General features: G+C 53.7%; 1 protein-coding gene and 2 long non-coding RNA genes across 10 annotated transcripts in view; 2 read left to right on the top strand and 1 right to left on the bottom strand.

Moving 5' to 3' along the window:
* Positions 1-8: 8 nt before the first annotated feature.
* LOC106733669 (uncharacterized) lies at positions 9-1,407 on the top strand. The gene is made up of 2 exons (XR_001369614.1): positions 9-717; positions 920-1,407. It is a non-coding gene; the product is annotated as an uncharacterized LOC106733669 (long non-coding RNA).
* A 3,125-nt stretch (positions 1,408-4,532) lies between these two features.
* Positions 4,533-16,710, bottom strand: MZF1 (myeloid zinc finger 1). 8 transcript variants are annotated; one of them, XM_014583505.2, is made up of 6 exons: positions 16,554-16,710; positions 14,772-15,207; positions 13,961-14,126; positions 13,251-13,321; positions 13,013-13,133; positions 4,533-6,096 (listed from the first exon to the last, which is right to left on the bottom strand). In XM_014583505.2, exons 2-6 carry the CDS (start codon positions 15,165-15,167, stop codon positions 4,664-4,666), a joined length of 2,187 nt encoding a protein of 728 aa, XP_014438991.1. In that variant the 5' UTR covers positions 15,168-15,207; positions 16,554-16,710; the 3' UTR covers positions 4,533-4,663. The 8 variants fall into 8 exon arrangements, with proteins under 8 accessions (XP_014438991.1, XP_006166774.1, XP_014438990.1 ...); XM_006166712.2 differs by lacking the exon at positions 16,554-16,710 and adding an exon at positions 16,289-16,389; XM_014583504.2 differs by lacking the exon at positions 16,554-16,710 and adding an exon at positions 15,570-16,263.
* A 110-nt stretch (positions 16,711-16,820) lies between these two features.
* Positions 16,821-17,590, top strand: part of LOC114005721 (uncharacterized) — a 15,699-nt gene continuing 14,929 nt past the window's right edge. The window contains exon 1 of the long non-coding RNA XR_003547558.1: positions 16,821-17,025. This is a non-coding gene — a long non-coding RNA (uncharacterized LOC114005721). The remainder of the gene's footprint in view (positions 17,026-17,590) is intronic.

The raw sequence follows: 17,590 nt of genomic DNA, 5'->3' as shown, positions 1-17,590 counted from the left end.
CGGGCCTGCGCTCTGCGTCTGCGCAGCCTCGCAGTCCCGCGTTGCCCAGTGATGGGCTTTGGGTTCGGGTTCCTTCGGCTTGGATCGGGTATTTCCGTTCTTGGAGCTAATGATTCGGTGGTCCCCGGCTACTTCCGGGGATGCTCGCCTGGCCGGGTAGGAAGCGGCGTTTGGTCGCCATCTTTGAATGGGGCAGATGGGGTCCTCTTCGCTCCGAAGGCGAGGGTCGGACGAGGCCTCGTTCCCGGAGGTCACAAAGGCTGCGAACCAGGCCAGGGGCGTCGGCTGGAGGGCGCGGGGTCCCATCTCAAAACCAGAGATCCCTGTTCTAGGAGGTTCTGATCGAGGTAAACTGAGAAATAAAACGTATTGTGACAAGCACCGCGGCGGCCTGCAACAGGCCTCGAGCACACGTGGGACTGGGACGCAAGCTCCTGCACTGCAGCCCCTGTGTTTCCGCCGCCACCAGGGCCGGGTATGGACTGCGCCAGCCTCCATGGATCTCAGCCCTGCGTGCCTAGGAGGGGCATGAGGGAAGGGCGCCTGAGGCCCGACTAACCCTTTTCTGGGTTAGTCGGCCTGGCGCCCGCTCTTCTCCATCGCCAACCCCGGACCTGCCCACATCCCTGTCCTCACCTCGGAGACTCGCATCCGCCTTGTGGGCTACCGTCCCCTTGGCCCCTGAGCCCTTGGAGACCGTACCCTGTGCCTGCCCAGGTACCCTTGGTTGCCTTTGCCCCGTAGTCTGATCTAAGCCGTGTTTGTTGGCCTTTTTCTTTCGGCCCCTCTGTGCTCAATGTCCCAACCCAGTGCTGTCCTTAACTGCCTTCTATCCCTGACAGATACCATCCGATCCCTTCAGTCTGTTAGTTGTGCCAGCTTCACATTCTAAGCATACTTTCTTGCTTTTATTCTTCAGAGCTGAATCCCGAGGACATCTGGGGCAAGGATGAAGCCTTAGCAGCCTCAACAATTTGGGACCAAGGTGACTTCAGGTGTCCTAGCTTCCTCAGGCTTCACATATGGCTGGTTCTGGGACTCAGGACCTCTCCAGACTCAGCGTCACTGTCACCACTCCCCTTGGCATTCTCAGCCACCCTGCTCTGTGCAGATTTTTTCCTTTTGTTAACTTACTTTCTTTCATGAGAGAAAGACATGCAGGAAGACCCTAGTGGGGTCTTTACACTGACCTACCCCAGCCTCAGTCAGTTCTGGATCATGAACTTGTGTGTGCCAAGCATACTCAGGGAGGTCTCCAGTCAAGAACCCAGAACCTTCCCATGTGGGCCAGCCTTGCAGAGTAAGGCATTTTACTGCTGCCATACCATCCTGTTATGTGCTGGCCATGCTATTAGTTTCATGCTGGCCATCTCTATGTCACTGGTAATGACCATCCTGCTGTTTCCATCCAGTCTCGAGTGGTTTGTATTGGTCAGTCAGTTACATGTGTCTGGACAGTTTCTGAAGCTCTCCTTCCCAGAGACCACATAAGGATGCAGAATTGGTCCCCCAGAGAAGTGATGCTGTACTAGGCAAAACTGGACTTAGGGCTTACCATCAAACATTGAGCATGCTGAGAAAGAGGTCATGGGGTCCAGACCAGGGAGGAGGGGTTCAACTGAAGCCAGTTGCTGGGTTGGATGTTGTGCAGGTGTCTTCCTTATCACACTCACCACTGCCCAGGTGGCAGAGGAGCATGGGAGTTGGTGGCTTGGAAGGTGAGGTGCCAGTAGTACCTGGGCTCAGCATGAGCAAAGGCCCTGAAAGGAGCTAGGGCCAGTGTCTGAGACTGGCAGAGTGCACTGGGTGAGAAGTGAGGCCGGAATTGCAGTGGGCAATAAGTTGACTTCTGGGAAGACTGGGTCTGTTTTGGAGAGAAGGGGCAAGAGCAGACAGGAGGCGGCTGAGGGGAAATCCCAGGAGCCACCAGGCCAGTGATGGGTGGCTGGGATCAGAGAAATGAGTAGAAAGTACCTAGGATCAGGAGGCTGGGGTTGGGGTGGAAATAACTAGACAGATGGAACAGTGGGGGCCTAGGGAGTGAACAGTATGGCCTCAGGTACAGAGAGAGGTCATGGCATTTACAGCTGCTCCTGCTGACCAGGGCCTTAGGGATTCCTCTCCTGGATTTCTCTTCTTGGTTTTGGCTATATGAGACCAAGTGGTCATTCTGTGAGGCCCATGGCATTCTATAGTGCTGATAATATGGTAGCACTTTTCTTGCTAAGGGGCCCTGTTCCCATCTCAGATTCTGCAGATCCTGGGACCTGGAGATGATGTAATGGTTATGTTGCTGGATTCCCACTTAGTTGACTGCAATTTGAGTCCTGGACCCTGCGACTTAAAACACTGGGCGTGTGTGCATGCGTGTCCAAGATACTGAGAAGGGATTGTGGTGTGGCCATCCCTCCTGTGAGTGATTTCTCACTTTCTGTCCCTCCAGCAAATGAACACACCCTATGGCAAAAATCTCTCTTAAATAGATTCTGCAGATCCTAGGCCGAGGCCTCTGGCTTTGGTGGTCAGAGAGGACAGTGGGTGTTTTCATATGTCCCAGGGAACCCTCACTGTGCCACATAGGAGAGGCCTCTGTCCCAGACTGGCTTATCTGCTTACCCTGCGGCCAGAACCCTGGCTTGGGGCTCTGGAAGACTAGCAGCACAGCAAAGTCCAGCTGTACCTCCAGAAGCAGCTCAAGACATGTCTCAAATTGTTCTTTCGGGAAATGCCCAGGCTGACATCTGCTCAATGTGAGACCTTGACTGCAATTTAGGATTCAAACTGGTCCCTGTCACACTCAGACCCTTCCTTTGGCACCGTCTTTGATTGTAGTATCTGTAACCAAGACACTCCCCTGGGAGGGGTAGGGGCTGTGTCAAGGGCCTGACCAAGAACCTAGATGGGGAAGAAAACTAGGACAGAAGAGTCAGTCTGCAGGATGACAACTTTGTACTGGCTGTGTCTGTCCACTCTTATGCAAGTTGCTGTTAGCTGTGTTTTCTGTGATTGGTGATTGCCTCTGATAGAGACTTCCTGGTGTGGAGGATCCCTGGAAATGTGCACTGGGCCAGGGCAGAAGTCTGAGTGATGAGAACAATCTCCATAGGGCAGGGGAACTGGCCTGGGGTCTGGGGCCTTTGCTTCCTAGACTGGCTGGATCCTGTCTGCAGTGTCCTCTACTCTCAGTGTCTGTTGGTTGCAAACGTGGGGAGGCAGAAAAGCCTTGAAAAATCTGAATTTCTAGGTAAAATGCTCCAACTTTTAAACCTAGGAAATGGTTTCCTAAAAGTGTTAAGAAAGTTGCAAGCACATCTAAGGTGCGGTCTGACTCACTAGGTAGCAACTTAATGCTGTTGCTGCATCTGATGATTATGGCAGCTGACTGGGAGAACTGAGCTGGTCCAGGCCTTGTGAGAGATGGCATGACCCACTGCCCCAAGAGCAGCCATAGCAGATGTTCAAGTTGCAGGCATCACAGGCCACACAGTGTCAATCCTGGAAGCTGGCATGTCCTTGGTGGATTGAAATGGGATGCTGGGCTCCCAGCTGTCAGAAGTGATGGGGCCAGGCCCCCGAGTCCTCATGAGGACCAGCTTCCACAGTTGGAAAGAAAGCCTTGGCACTTATAACCATTGCAGTGAGGGACTGGGGTATTGTTAGGGTGAGGGTGATCAGAGAGCTGAGTTGGAGATGGAGAGAGGTGGCATTGTGGGGACCATCAACACCTACCTAGAGCAAGGTAGAGGACTTTGTGGGTTTGGGAGGTTGGTAATTCTCCTGGGGACTCTAACCCTTCTCAGGGAGAGTCATGTGTCAGCTGCCCAATAGCTTCCTGCTGCTAGGCTCCAGACCTGTCCATCGGGGCATCACAGTGCAGGGCAGGGACGCTACAGACATGCTGCAATTCACCTGTAGCTGTGAAGGACAAATTGTCACAGTTTGGGAAGGGAGAAAAGTTGCTCCTCCCAGCAGGGCAGGCGTCTTTCTTCACCCTAGTGCACTCAGGTTCTACCTCCCAGAACCAGGCTCTCCCCTAGAGAGCGCCACACTGACACTCCCAAGTCTTATCCTAGGCCCACGGAACACGCTTCTCTAAGCCCAGAATCCCTCTTCTCAGGGCCTGAGCTTCACTCCATAGGAGCTCACTGGAGCTTCTGAGTTGGGTATTTCCCTTCATCTGCTTTCTCAAGCCTCTACCTTTCCCACCTCCAGGACAGTTTTACTTAACTTTCTATCACCTCTCCATCACCTAACACATAATTAGCAGGTCTGTCAAAACATTTGCTGTGTCTCTGTCTCTCGACTCTCAGCCATGGTACCATGCTATACACTTGGGGGCTCTTGACAGATGCTCACAGAGGACATGGCCTCTCTGGGTCTGGGGAGTAGATTGCTGGAGAAGAGCTGAGGTGGGGCTGCCAGGGCTTCTATGCCAGCCTCACAGCCCAGAGCAGGTGCTGCTGGTAACCACAGGAGTGTTGAGGGAGCAGTGGGTGGGGTGGGCAGAGAGACTGCACTGGTGGGGAGGCACCTAGTGGGTAGAGACAATTTCCTTTACTGTTTATTGAACACCTACTAGGGGCCAGGCCCTGAGCAGGCCTGCTTACAGATGACCAGCGGGACAGCCACCCCGTGATGTCTGCCCAAGGTGGTACCCCCAGAGCTACTCCACACTGTGCACACGCTGATGCTGGATGAGCTTAGTGCTCTGGTGGAAGCGGCGGCCACAGTCCTGGCAGGCGAAGGGCTTCTCTCGCCGGTGGGTGCGCAGGTGCTGCGTGAGCGTGGGCCGCTGGCGGAAGGCCTTGCCGCACTCGGGGCACACATAGGGCCGCTCACCCGTGTGGATGCGCCGGTGTTGGGTAAGATTGGCATGCTGCCGGAAGCTCTGGCCGCACTCGGGGCAGGCGAAGGGCCGTTCACCCGTGTGGATGCGCTGGTGCTCCGTGAGCCGAGAGACCTGAGTAAAGCCCAAGCCGCACTCGGAGCAGTGGTAGGGCTTCTCACCAGTGTGTGTCCTCTGGTGGCGCGTAAGCTTGAGGCGCTGGCTGAAACGCTGGCCACACTCGGGGCAGGCAAAGGGCTTCTCACCCGTGTGCACACGCAGGTGCTGTGTGAGCGTGGGTCGCTGGCGGAAGGCCTTGCCGCACTCGGCGCAGGTGAAGGGCCGCTCGCCGGTGTGGATGCGCCGGTGCTGCGTGAGGTTGGAGCGCTGCCGGAAACTCTGGCCGCACTCGGCGCAGGCGAAGGGCCGCTCGCCGCTGTGCACGCGCCGGTGCTGCAGCAGCACTGAGCGGCGGCCGAAGCGCTCACCGCACTCCACGCAGCCGAAGGACTTGTCGCCTGTGTGCACCGCCTGGTGCTCCAGCAGCACTGCACGCCGCGCGAAACTCTCGCAGCACTCGCTGCATGGAAAGGGGCCTGGCGGCTCCGGCGCACCAGGAAGGGTGGTGGGCGCAGCACCCGGGCCTGGGGGGTCACCATGGATGCGCTGGTGCTGCAGAAGGTTGGATCGCTGTCGGAAGCTCTGGCCACACTCTGCACAACGGAAGGGCTGCTCACCTGTGTGTACACGCCGGTGCTCCTCCAGGCGTGCGCTGCGCACGAAGCCCTGGCCACAGTCACCACACACGAACGGTCGCTCCTCGGTGTGAGTGAGCTGGTGGCGCAACAGGTGCGAACTGCGGCTGAAGCTGCGGCCGCACTGGCCACACACGAAGGGTCGCTCGCCCGTGTGGATCTTCTGGTGCCTCAGCAGGTTGCTGCGCTGGCTGAATACCTTGCCACACACGTCGCAGTGGCCGCCCCGCACTGCCCCTGCTCCGGCGCTGGGGCGACCCCGGCTCCGTCCCCTGGGGGCACACCAGCGGGCAGCGACCAGTGCAGAGCCCATGCCACCTCGGGGATCCTGGTCGGTAGGGTTAAGTTCGCTTCCTGGGTTGCTGGGGCGCAGGAGTACATGCGTGAAACCACCTTCGAGGGAAGGCGACTGGATTCGGCCGGAGAGGCTGGCCATGCCGAGGTCCCAGGGTATATGAAGGTTAGGGCTCACAGTGCCTGGGCCTGCGGAGAAGCTGTCCATCTGAAGCGCAAACCCTGAATGCACAAGAGGATCCACTCATTCATGACAGTGCCCATTGTGCCTGGACCCACTTCAGCCCTGGGGCCAGTGTTAGCTGAAGGAATGTGACAGCTGCCCACTGAGGCAGACCGTGACATGGCAGGGTTTCTAACTGCAGGCCTCCTTGTGGAGGTGGAAATGGGACAGAGCCTCACATAAGGAGGGCTGCACTGTGTGACAAAGCTTTCAGTCTAGGTTAGAAAAAACTACCTCTTTCTCGAATGACTTGGGCAGTAGTGGGGGCAGGCAGGCACTGTCTGGTGGACAATGAATCTTATAGGGGGTGGCAGGTGGTGTGATGGATAAAGGCACTGGATTCCCACATCGTTGACCACAGTTTGAGTTCTGAACCTGGCGGATGGTTTTCTTGCATTCCCTAAATTAAAAAATAACAACAAATGGAATTAAATAATTAAATTTTTTTGCTATAGGGCATGTGCACTTATCAGAGATAGAAAGAGAGGGAGAGGAAGAGGAGGAGGGAGGAGAGGGCGGGGGGAGAGGGAGGGAGAGGGAGGGGGAGAGAGAGAGAGAGGGAGAGGGAGAGGCCAGGTCCAAGACCCAAACTGCTGTTCAGGGGCCAGCAGGTGGCACAGTGGTTAGGGCACTGCACTCCATGGTTGACCACAGTGTGACTGATTGTTGGACCCCGTGGCTTAAAACTTATGCCAGACACATGGGCATGTGTGCCCCAAACCCTGAGAGAATGGAGAAGGGACTGTGGCATGGCTATTCCTTCTGGGGGTGATTTCTCATTTTCTGTCTGTCTCAGGCGAGGTCATATATCCTATAGCAAAAATCTCTCTCAAAAAAAAAAAAAAAAAAAAGCCTACGGTTGGCCATGTGGGAGTCCAGTGCCCCAACCACTATACCAGTTTCTGGCTCCCAGTAACAGTCTTCTAAAAATGCAGAGAAAGGAGGCCAGAGGTGGAGCTGACAGGAAGGAGAGGCAGAGGAATGCCTCTCTTTTGGTCTGGGTTTGCAAAGTGCCTAGCTTGAGATGCCTGTGGAAACATTGGAGGAACTGAGACTATGCAGACTGGGGGGACAGTGAACATGGGCCCTGGGGCAAATACGTGGTACATACATGTCATGGACATGGATGTGACTAACATGGGGTGGGTGTCTACCAAGGAGAGAAGTGGGTCCTAGCCACTGTGAACCCTCCAGCGTAGAAGGAGGGTGAAGAAAGAGAGAACAGCAAAGGTCACTGAGAAGCAGGCTAGAGGAGGAGGAATCCTGGAGGAGGTTAAGTGAAGACATAGTAGCATGGATTTCAGTGGATAAAGAAAATCCATAAGCCGACAAAAAGTTAGAATTAGAATGCATCAAAGGAAATCAGCAAAAATCCCCCCAGTCAAAAGACACATAACTGGGGGAACCAGCAGTTAGCATAATGGCTATGTTGCTGGACTCCCACGTAGTCGACTGCAGTTCACGTCCTGGACCCGGTGGCTTAAAACTCACGCCGGGCGCGTGTGCGTGCGTGCCCAAGATCCCCAGAGGAGAATGGAGGAGAAGGGATTACGGCGTGACCATCCCCCCTGGGGGGTGACTTCTCGCTTTCTGTCTCTGTCTCTCTCTGTCTGTCTGGTGAGTGCACGCGCCCTATAGCAAAAAAAAAAAAAAGACATAACTGAAAAACTCTTCAGAGGCAAAGAGTGAATTATCCTTTTAAGTAAAGATCATCAATAAAACAAGACCAGTAAGACAGCCACATGGGAAAGGACGTGAATAAGAAAGGAAACGTGGGACCAGCAGATGGCGTACTGGTAATGTCGCTGGACTCCCACGTAGTCAACCATGGTTGAGTCCTGCACACAAAAGCCAGGTGTGTGTGCCCAAGATCCGGAGAGAATGGAGAAAGGATTACAGCATGGTTATCCCCCTGGGGTGATTTCTCACTTTCTGTCTCTACAGAGAATGAACATGCCCTATAGCAAAAATCAATCTCTCTCTCAAAAAAAAAGGGAAATGTAACCAATGCTTAAGTGCCACAATATATGCTCACTCTCCTAGTAAGAAAAAAACACATTGGGACCAGCAGTTAGCGTCATGGCTATGTTGCTGGACTCCCACATAGTCGACCGTGGTTTGCGTCCTGGACCCGGTGGCTTAAAATCCACGCCAGGCGCGTGTGCGTGCGTGCCCAAGATCCTGAGAGGAGAATGGAGAAGGGATTACGGCATGGCCATCCCCTCTGGGGGGTGATTTCTTGCTTTCTGTCTCCCTCTGTCTGTGGCGAGCGCATGCACCCTATAGCGAAAAACTTCTCAAAAAAAAAAAAAAGAAAAGAAAAGAAAAAAAAGAAAAACACACATTAAGGTTGAATTTACCTGTCATTTCCATACCCTTACCACAGGTACCCACAAATTCACATGCATTGTTGCTGAACCTAAATGGCAAGCCATGGTGGCAAAATCCATCAAAACAGCAAATGTCCCACATTTTGACTCAGTAATTCTACTTTTGCCTATTTCTCCAATAGCTGTGTGTCTCCCTGATAAATGACCTACATTGAAAGTTTCTCATTGATGGGACCAGCAGTTGGTGTAATGGCATTGTTGGTGTACTCCCATGTAGTTGACTGTGATTCGAGTCCTGGACCCAGTCCGGGATGCGAACCACGGTCGACTACGTGGGAATCCAGCAACATAGCCATTACGCTAACTGCTGGTTCCCAACCCCTAAAATAATTTTTAAAAAAGAAAACAAAAGCTATGGCAAGGGATCAGCAGATGGCGTAATGGTTACATTGCTGGATTTCCATGTGGTCAACCGCAGTTTGAGTCCCGGACCTGGTGGCTTAAATTCACACTGGGTGCATGTGCGTGTGTGACTGCCCAAAATTCCAAGAGGAAAATGGAGAAGGGATTGGGGCATGCCCACCCTCCTCGGTGGTGATTTCTCACTTTCTGTCTCTCGTCACTATGGTGATGCACAGGTCCTATAACAAAAATCTCTCAAATAAGAAAGCTCTGACAAAATTTAGAAAATGCTATCTCTGGCTGCAAAGGAGATTTGGGGAATGAAGGAAGCAATCTGAGGATCTGATGGGATACCAGGACAGCCAAGAGACATCGGTGTTTGAAGCTGGCTGTCATTCTGAACAAGGAGAGTGCAGAGAAGAAATGGGCCAAGATGCCTGAGGCAGTGAAGCAAAGCCAAAGACTGTGAAGCTGTGAAGGAGAGGAGCAGTCCAAGTGAGGAGTGGTCAGCTGAGCAGCACAGGCTGGGCCAGCAGGGCTGAAGCAACAAAGGTGCAGGGGTTCAATCTTGCTCCTTTCTGTTCCAACTTGCAGAAATGCAAACAACATAGAAGGATAGGGGCTTTAAAAATAGTTGGGGCAGCTCTGAAGCAAGAAATGACAGTTGGTGAGGTTCACTGGTGCAGCGAGCCCTAAGGCTGTAGGGACCTCAAGATCAAAGCCAGACTCCACTGTGAAGCTGGGACTGCTGGCATGGGTTGAGTTTGGCCCAGTCTACCCACCAGATACCTGGCCCAGGGTATCTGTACTGACTGACCTGGAGCCCAGATGAACCTTGCGCTTCAGGTTTATGACAGATCCAGTGGCAGCCCCTCACCTAGGATGATGTTTAGGGCAGGGCAAACAAGCTCCCGGCTCTGAAAGGGCAGACTGTTGACAGTGCAATCAGTAGAAGAACTTGCACCTGAGAAAACAGAGTGCTCTAAATGATTAGTTTAGAAAGGGCATTTAAATACCAGAGGTCAGGCCGGAAGGTGGCATAGTGGTTAAGGCACTGAACTCCCACATGGCTGACAGCTGTTCAAGTCCCAGATCTGGGGACTTGCTTTCTTTCTTTCCCTTTCTGCCTCTGGTCAAATTAATAATAATAATACATAAAATCTAGATAAAAGTTTAAGGAGATGGGACCAGGAGATGGTGTAATGGTTACATCACTGGACTCCCATATAGTTGACCAAAGTTTGAGTCCTGGACCCAGTGGCTTAAAATTCATGCCAGGGGACTGGCAGGAGGCATGGTGGTTAAGGGAGCTGGACTCCCACATAACTGACTGTGGTTCAAGTTCCACACCTGGCTTTCTTTCTTTCTTTCTTTTTTTGAGAGGTTTTTGCTACAGGGTATGTGCACTTGCCAGACTGAGAGAGACAGAGAGATAGAAAGCGAGAAATCACCCCTCAGGGGGGATGGCCACGCCAAAATCCCTTCTCCATTCTCCTCTCAAGATCTTGGGCACGCACGCACATGTGCCTGGTTTAAGTTTAAGCCACCGGGTCCGGGACTTGAACTGCGGTCAACTACATGGGAGTCCAGTGACATAGCCATTACGCTAACTGCTGGTCCCCTACACCTGCCTTTCTTACTTTCTCTCTCTCTCTTCTCTCTCACTCTGTCCCACTCTGGTCAAATTAAAATAAATAAATTTAAATAATTCTTTAAAAACAAACAAACAAACAAACAAATAAATAAAACTCATGCTGCATGCATGCCCAAGATCCTGAGAGGAGAAGGGAAAAGGGATTGCACCCTGGGGAGTGATTTCTCACTTTCTGTCCCTCTCTGGTGAGTGTTTGCACCCTATAGTAAAAAAAATAAAATCTTAAAAAAGCAAAATCCTTATTGATTAACAAAAAGAAATCAAGTGGGGATTTCTGGGCAATAGTGGCATCTATCTAAATTTATTCATTCTTTTTTTTTTTGCGGGGGGAGGTTTTTTTCGCTATAGGGCGCGTGTGCTCGCTAGACAGACAGAGACATAGAGACAGAAATCAAGAAATCAACCCCCAGGGGGGATGGTCATGTCGCAATCCCTTCTCCTCCATTCTCCTCTCAGGATCTTGGGCACGCACGCACACGCGCCCGGCGTGAGTTTTAAGCCACCGGGTCCAGGACGCAAACCGCGGTTGACTACGTGGGAGTCCAGTGACATAGCCATTACGCTAACTGCTGGTTCCCTAAATTTATTAATTCTAAACCCCAGAGTAAAGTACAATAAAGTTCTTTTTAGCTTATACGTTTTTTTAATGAGGTTTTTGCCTTAGGGCGCGTGTGCCCACCTAAGAAACAGAGATGATAAGAGAGAAAGTGAGAAATCACCCCCCAGGGAGGATGGCCATGCTGCAATTCCTTCTCCTCCATTCTATCGGGATCTTGGGCATGCATGTGCACACACACACACACACACACACACACACACACACGTCTGGTGTGAGTTTAAGCCGTCGGGTCTGGGACTGAAACCGCAGTCGACATAGCCATTATGGCATCTGATGGTCACGTATTCACTCATTTATTTTAATTTGATGAGAAAGAGAGAAAGGAAGCCACTGTGACTCGAACCCTGGTCAGTCACGTGGAAATGTCCAGCACCTTAACCACCAAGTCACCTGCTACCCTGTCTGTACAGAATTCTGAGTCAAAAGTATGCACAACTACAGCTCTTAGATTTCTTCTCCCGGCAGAAGGCTGTGTTGAGGGTAGGAGACCACAGTGAAAAAGTCGGAGATTAAGTAAATAGTCACACTGGGTGCTGAAACATCAACCCCTCTCATCAAATGCTGGCAGGGAAGACTGAGGGACTCAGAGGAAGAACCTAAAGATGCTCCAAGATGCAAAGCAGCTCAGCCAGAACCTTCAGCAGTGTCTGCTAAAGACCCCACCCACCCACTCATGTCCCCAAGAAGTGGGTCTCCTTTGGAGTGACCATGTCCTTCCCAGCCCTAGTTTGTTGTCACAGCCAGTAAGCCCCTTACCCACCAGCTCAGAATCTCCAGCTAGGTTTGTAGACCCCCTGCCTTACACATAAGCAATGTAGAGGAAACAGGCCATGGTATGAGAAAAAAATAAAAAAAAATTAAGTTATTGCTTTCTTCAGATAAATAAATGTATTACAACAGAAAGAATGGAAAGCGGCTACAAAAAAAGTTTCAGAGGAAGAAAACATTCTCATTAATTAAAAATATGCTATCAGAAATAAAAATCTCAACAGAAGGTAGGGAACACATAAGTGAGGAAATTTCCCAGAAAATACAGCTGAAAGACAGAGATGGAAAATTGGAGTGATAAAAGAGCATTAGTGAACCTGTTCCAGAGGTCAATAGCCAAACAGGCACCCCAGAAATGGAGACCAAAACAGTGGAGGAAAATCAAAAGAAGAAAATCTAAGAAACATTTGAAGGCAATTTCCCACAACTGAGAGATATAAAGGATTTAAAGTGTTCACCAACAGTGATAAAAAAGACCCAAGAAAGAGTTAATAAAAGACACTTTCTGATTAAGCTTCAATCTAACGTTGGGGGTTAGACAAATGTATTTCAGATATGTATCTCAGAATTTTACCTCCCACACCAGAAAGTTCCTCTAAGACAAGGGAGTAAACCAAAGAGAAGACCCTGGGTCTGGGAACAGGAAACATGACATGGCAGGAGTCCAATGACAGCAGCAAAGGCAGGGGCTGAGAGGTGGATGGCCAGGGTCCTCTGGCATGCAGTGGCTGGTGGGCAGGATCTTGGTTTGTACCTGCCCAATCCCCTTCCTGTGCCCTATTAAGCTGTTGTCCTTGCCAGGTCCCAAGAGCCGCTGCCCTGGTGCCTAACCAGGAGGATGCAGGCTCAGAATTGGGGGCCATATAGGATGCCTGGCCTGGTAGGAGATGTGGGTGTGGGAAGGTTTTACCATGGTGGGGAGAAGCAGCTACAGGGGCTGTGGGTCAGTGGTGGGCTGAGCTTTTGAGGGCAAAAGATGCTAGAGCAAGCAGGCTGAACATGTAAGGGCCGGGGTCTCATGAGCCAGGGAGTATAGGGATGCTGGAATGAGAGGGCTACTTGGGTCTGTCCAGCAGCACAGCTGGAGGATGTGGTGCTGCCCACACAGAGGGCCCAGAACCACCATGCCCTGCTTCACTCACCTGTAGAGAAGATGCCCCCAGCTTCCTCCTGCCATAGGGCCCTAGGGTGCTCCCTCCATGAAGACCCCTCAGGCTCAGTCTTACTGCTGGGAGAGGTTTGCTCCAGTGCCATCCCATAGCCCTGAAACCACAGTGGTAACTGCTCATCTGTGCCTCCTGGTTTAGCAAGGGACCTTCCCCACCCCCACTCGCAAGGGTCCTGGGGCAGCAAGGACGGGACGCTGAGTGCAGGGCTCACCTGGACCTCCTCAAGCAGGAGGGTGGGTGCAGCCTCTTGTGTGGCAGCTAGAGGCCCAGACTCCAGGAGCTCTAGGGAGGAAGAGTAGGGTCAGGTAGCCCTAAAGTTCCCACCCCACTGCCCCCACTACACACCTGAACATGCCAGGCTCAGGCAGGGAAAGGGATAAAGCACCCTGGAAGGGCAGGGGTCAAGTGACAGCAAGATGTGTTGGGCTCAAGTCTGGCCCCTACACCTGTCTGACAGCATCCTGGATGGCTGTGGGTGTGGGGACTGTACAAGGTCAACAGGAATGGTAGGGTGTGGGCAGCGGCTCAGGTGTGCATCCTCGCAGGTAAATGGGGGCACACCCCCAACACTGCAGGGTCCGCCCTCAGCAGCACCCACCTGTACTCTGGCCTGCTGTCCACTCCCCAGCAATCAGTGGATATCCCTTGGTGAATCGCCCTGGGTGAGGGAATCCACACGCCTCCCACCCAGGAAAGTACCAATAGCCTACTCTATGCCAGAGGAGAGCCATGGAAATGGGCCATGCACACCGACTTGGTGTGAGAGACAGTCCTAGCATGCGGGAAGCCCAACTAGGTGAGATGCAGGGCTACTACCACACAGGAACCGCTCCATCTAGCAGAGGCCTTACCTAGTACACTCTGGATGGTTCTGGGCCACCTAACCAGACTTTAGGCCTTGCCCACCCTAACTGTCCTCACCTGGGTCCTCTGTAATCTCTGGCTCATCTTTCACCTGAAGGTCCAATGGTAATTCCTGTATGGGCCCCGGTTCTGGAGTTTGAGGCTCAGGCTGAGGTAGGGGCTGGAAGCTGGAAGGCTCCGTCTTCTCTGAAAGGACCTCCTGGCCCTGTACCTGGACTGTGACCTGGAGAGGTGCCCCCACCACCAGAAGCACAGAGAGTGAGGCTAGGTGCCACTTAGGGTTCATGGATACCCACCTCACTGCAGGGCCCCAGAGCTCTGCCTGGTAAATGCTACTGATGAGGACCTTCCTACAGGCCCTGGCAGCACAGCTCCACTTGTAGTCACTCTCCTGCTGCTGACACCAGAGCTGTCCGTGTCCTCCCCTCTCCCCACCCTCTGGCCCCCCCCTTTTTTTTTGAAGAGGTTTTTGCTACAGAGCATGTGCGCTTGCCAGAGAGACAGAAAGTGAGAAATCACCCCCCAGCGGGGATGGTCACACCACAACCCCTTCTCCTCCATTCTCTCGGGATGTTGGGCACACACGTGCCTGGCATGAGTTTAAGCCACCAGATCCAGGACTTGGTCAACTACATGGGAGTCCAGCGTCATAGCCATTAGGCTAACTGCTGGTCCCGCCCTTGTTCAAGGGACTGGCTGGCCCCAAAACCCTCTCTGCCGTCTACAGGGAAGTCTTGCAAAGGGTCCCTGTTGAAGGTGGCCACGTGCCACAATGAACAGCTTTGTTTGGCCACGCATTGTGCCTCCCAGTGTGAACCACAGCTGGACATGCTCTAGTCCTGACCCCTCACCAGGGGCACCGACTCACCCATCTCCGTGGCCCGCCTGGCTCCCGACGCAGACTGTCAACCAGGGCTGCAGCTTCCTCAGGGCTGCCTGGAAGCTGCCCCTGCACACGGGCCTGGATCTCAGGGGGCAGCGCACCCAGGAACTGCTCCAGCACCAGTAGCTCCAGCATCTGCTCCTTGGAGCGTGCCTCAGGTCGAAGCCACTGGCGACACAGCTCTCGGAGATGGGCCAAGGCCTCTTGGGGCCCTGTTGCCACTTCATAGCGGAAGCACCGGAAGCGCAGGCGTGCAGCCTCAGGGCCTGGGTCCCATGGGGCAGCTTCACCCTCCTCCTCAGAGTCCTCCAGCTTCACCATGACAGGTCCTTCCTCTTCTGGAGGTGCATGGCTTGGAGAGCCCAGCACAGCAGGCCTCATTGGGAGCACCAGCCCAGGTCTCTGAGACTAGTATCTGCCCCTGGGGATGGAACAGAATGAGGCTGCTGCAGTAAGAACATGCTTGGCAGCAAACGCTCGGAGTGCCCACTGGATGCTATGCTGTGCGAGCCTTAGACCTGCCCGTGGAGAGCAGCTGGTAAGACTGAGGCACAGATTAGGGGCCACACTCTTGGGACCTGCAGAGCTGGAAGCCCTTGCTGAACCATCTGCAGCCCTGGCCTTCTCTCCAGCCAGGAAGGCGGCATCAGCACCACTGCTGCCTGCTCCCCACCCCACTCCTCTCTGCCATTGGCCTCGCCTCCTGGCTTCTCAGAGCTGGCCCCTCACTCTGGCACCACCGTCGTTCACTTAGCCAGGTTTCGGGGGGCAGCCTTGACCCACCTTGTCCTCCTCCTCAGCCAGTACAGCACCTTCTCTGAGCCCCTCTCACACCGGCAAGGCCCCATCTTTTTAGCTCCCTGAATAGATGCTGTGAGATGATGGGGGAATTTAGGGAGGGAGGGGTGGCTAGTGCAGAAGTTCCAAGACCACTGGATCAACGGCCTACGAAGGCCAAAGATACTGATTTCACCCACTTTCAGGTCACTGTGCTTCTGTGAACCTCGGTTTCCGTATGTGAAAATGGGGCTGACCTCTGCTCTTTCTGCAGCTGGGGATTTGTGATCTGAGTTTATTAAGAATCACCCCTTATAAGTAGCATCGAATTCGATGGCCGCCGGATCCCTTGGGTCAAACTTTCACTCCTCAAGATTCCAAATCAACCGGACACCTGGGAGAAGCGGGTCATCGCCAAGGCTGTGGGTCCTTGTGGAGGCTCCCGAAATACACTTCCCAGAAGCCCAAGCGGGCAACTTCCGTTCTAGGGCACCGCCTCAAGACCCAGCGTCGCCATGGCAACCGGGGGCGGGGCTCCTGGACCCTGCAGCCGTGGCAATGAGCGGTGATTGACGAGCCTCGCGCGACAGTGCCGGCCGGCCTGCAGGAAGAGCCCGGACCCCTGTCCCGCACACCAGAACTCGCCAGGCAGCCGACCCCCGAGTTCGCAGTTGCCGCCCGGGTCCCCGCCGGAGCCTTCCCTATGGAGAGGCCCACGCCCTCACCTCCGCGCTCAGCGGGCCGCTCCACGCTCCTGAGCATGCGCACTCCCCGACCAGACTACGTCTCCCAGAACGCTCCGCGCACCAGTTCGCGCGCCCCTGGCGTCCCCGGGAGTAGCGGTGGTCGCAATGACCAGATCACATTCCCGGCTGCCTCTTCCCACGCTCCCCGCCTCGAATCCAGGCGTCTGGCCCCCGCTGACGTGCCCAAGCCTCTCAGGGGGCAACGGACGGCAGTACTGTCTTCCAGACCGCGCATGCCCCCCACCACGTTTTTCCAAGTCTCCACCGGCCTTCTCGGGATTAGCAGGGATCTGCACCAATCACGGCCGTCACTGGGACGCATTCGGCTCCCCGTTTCCATGGCAACCCCCGATCAGGAGGCGAGGCTCCTCAGTTTCCTCCCCGAACGCAAAATGGAGAGCGGGTCGGCCCGGTGCATTCTGGGAGATGGAGTCGGCACTCCCCGCCGTGCGTGCGTGCGCGCGCGCGGCCGGCGGCGTTTCTTTGTGTTCCCTCCAGTGGGCGGGCCGAGCGTCTCCAGGGCAACCCTTACCTGGCGGCTGTTCAACGGCAACGCGGGCGTTGGACAGAGAACTTGGGGGTGGGGGCGCTGCGGCTGAGAGACGCCGAGAGAGACCAGAGACAGAGCCGCGAGGGCAGGCTGGAGAGACTGCGAGCGGACGAAACCGAGCCGGGCCCGGAAACCGGGACGGCGGACTCCAGGAGAGACAGTGACAGTAAGTGACTAGCGTCAGGGCGCAGGAGGCAGGTGTGGGAGAAGAGTTAACAGGGGTGGACTGGCAGGTGGTGTGGCGGTTAGGGCGCTGGACTCCCATATGGCGACGGCTGTTTGAGTCCTTGGGCTGGTGGTTAGCTTTCTCACCCCCCACCCCGTTTCTCTCTGGTCAAGTTAAAATAATAATAATGAATTACTTTTAATCTTTAAGGTTTATTTAATTTTATTTATTCATTCATTTATTTTTAATTTGACAGAGACATACAAAGAGAAAGAAGTGAGAAGGCAAGCCATCAGGACTTTAACCCTGGTCTGTCATGTGGGAGTGTCCAGTACCTTAACCACCATGCCACCTGCTGGCTCCAATTAATTATTTTAAAATTTTTATTTATTCATTTATTCATTTTAATTTGGCCAGAAATAGGGGGAAAGTGAGAAAGCAAGCTACCAGGTCTGGGACTTGAACTGTTGTTGGCCATGTGGGAGTGTTCAGTGCCTTAACCACCACACCACCTGCTGGTCCCAATACAGTAATTCTTTTTTTTTTTTTTTTTTTTTTTTGGGTG

The sequence above is a fragment of the Tupaia chinensis genome, unplaced genomic scaffold (genome assembly GCF_000334495.1).
Source record: "Tupaia chinensis unplaced genomic scaffold, TupChi_1.0 Scaffold144336_1, whole genome shotgun sequence".
NCBI classification, from domain to species: Eukaryota; Metazoa; Chordata; class Mammalia; order Scandentia; family Tupaiidae; genus Tupaia; species Tupaia belangeri.
The sequence above is the reverse complement of the archived record's forward strand: the minus strand, read 5'-3'. Positions and strand labels throughout refer to the sequence as shown.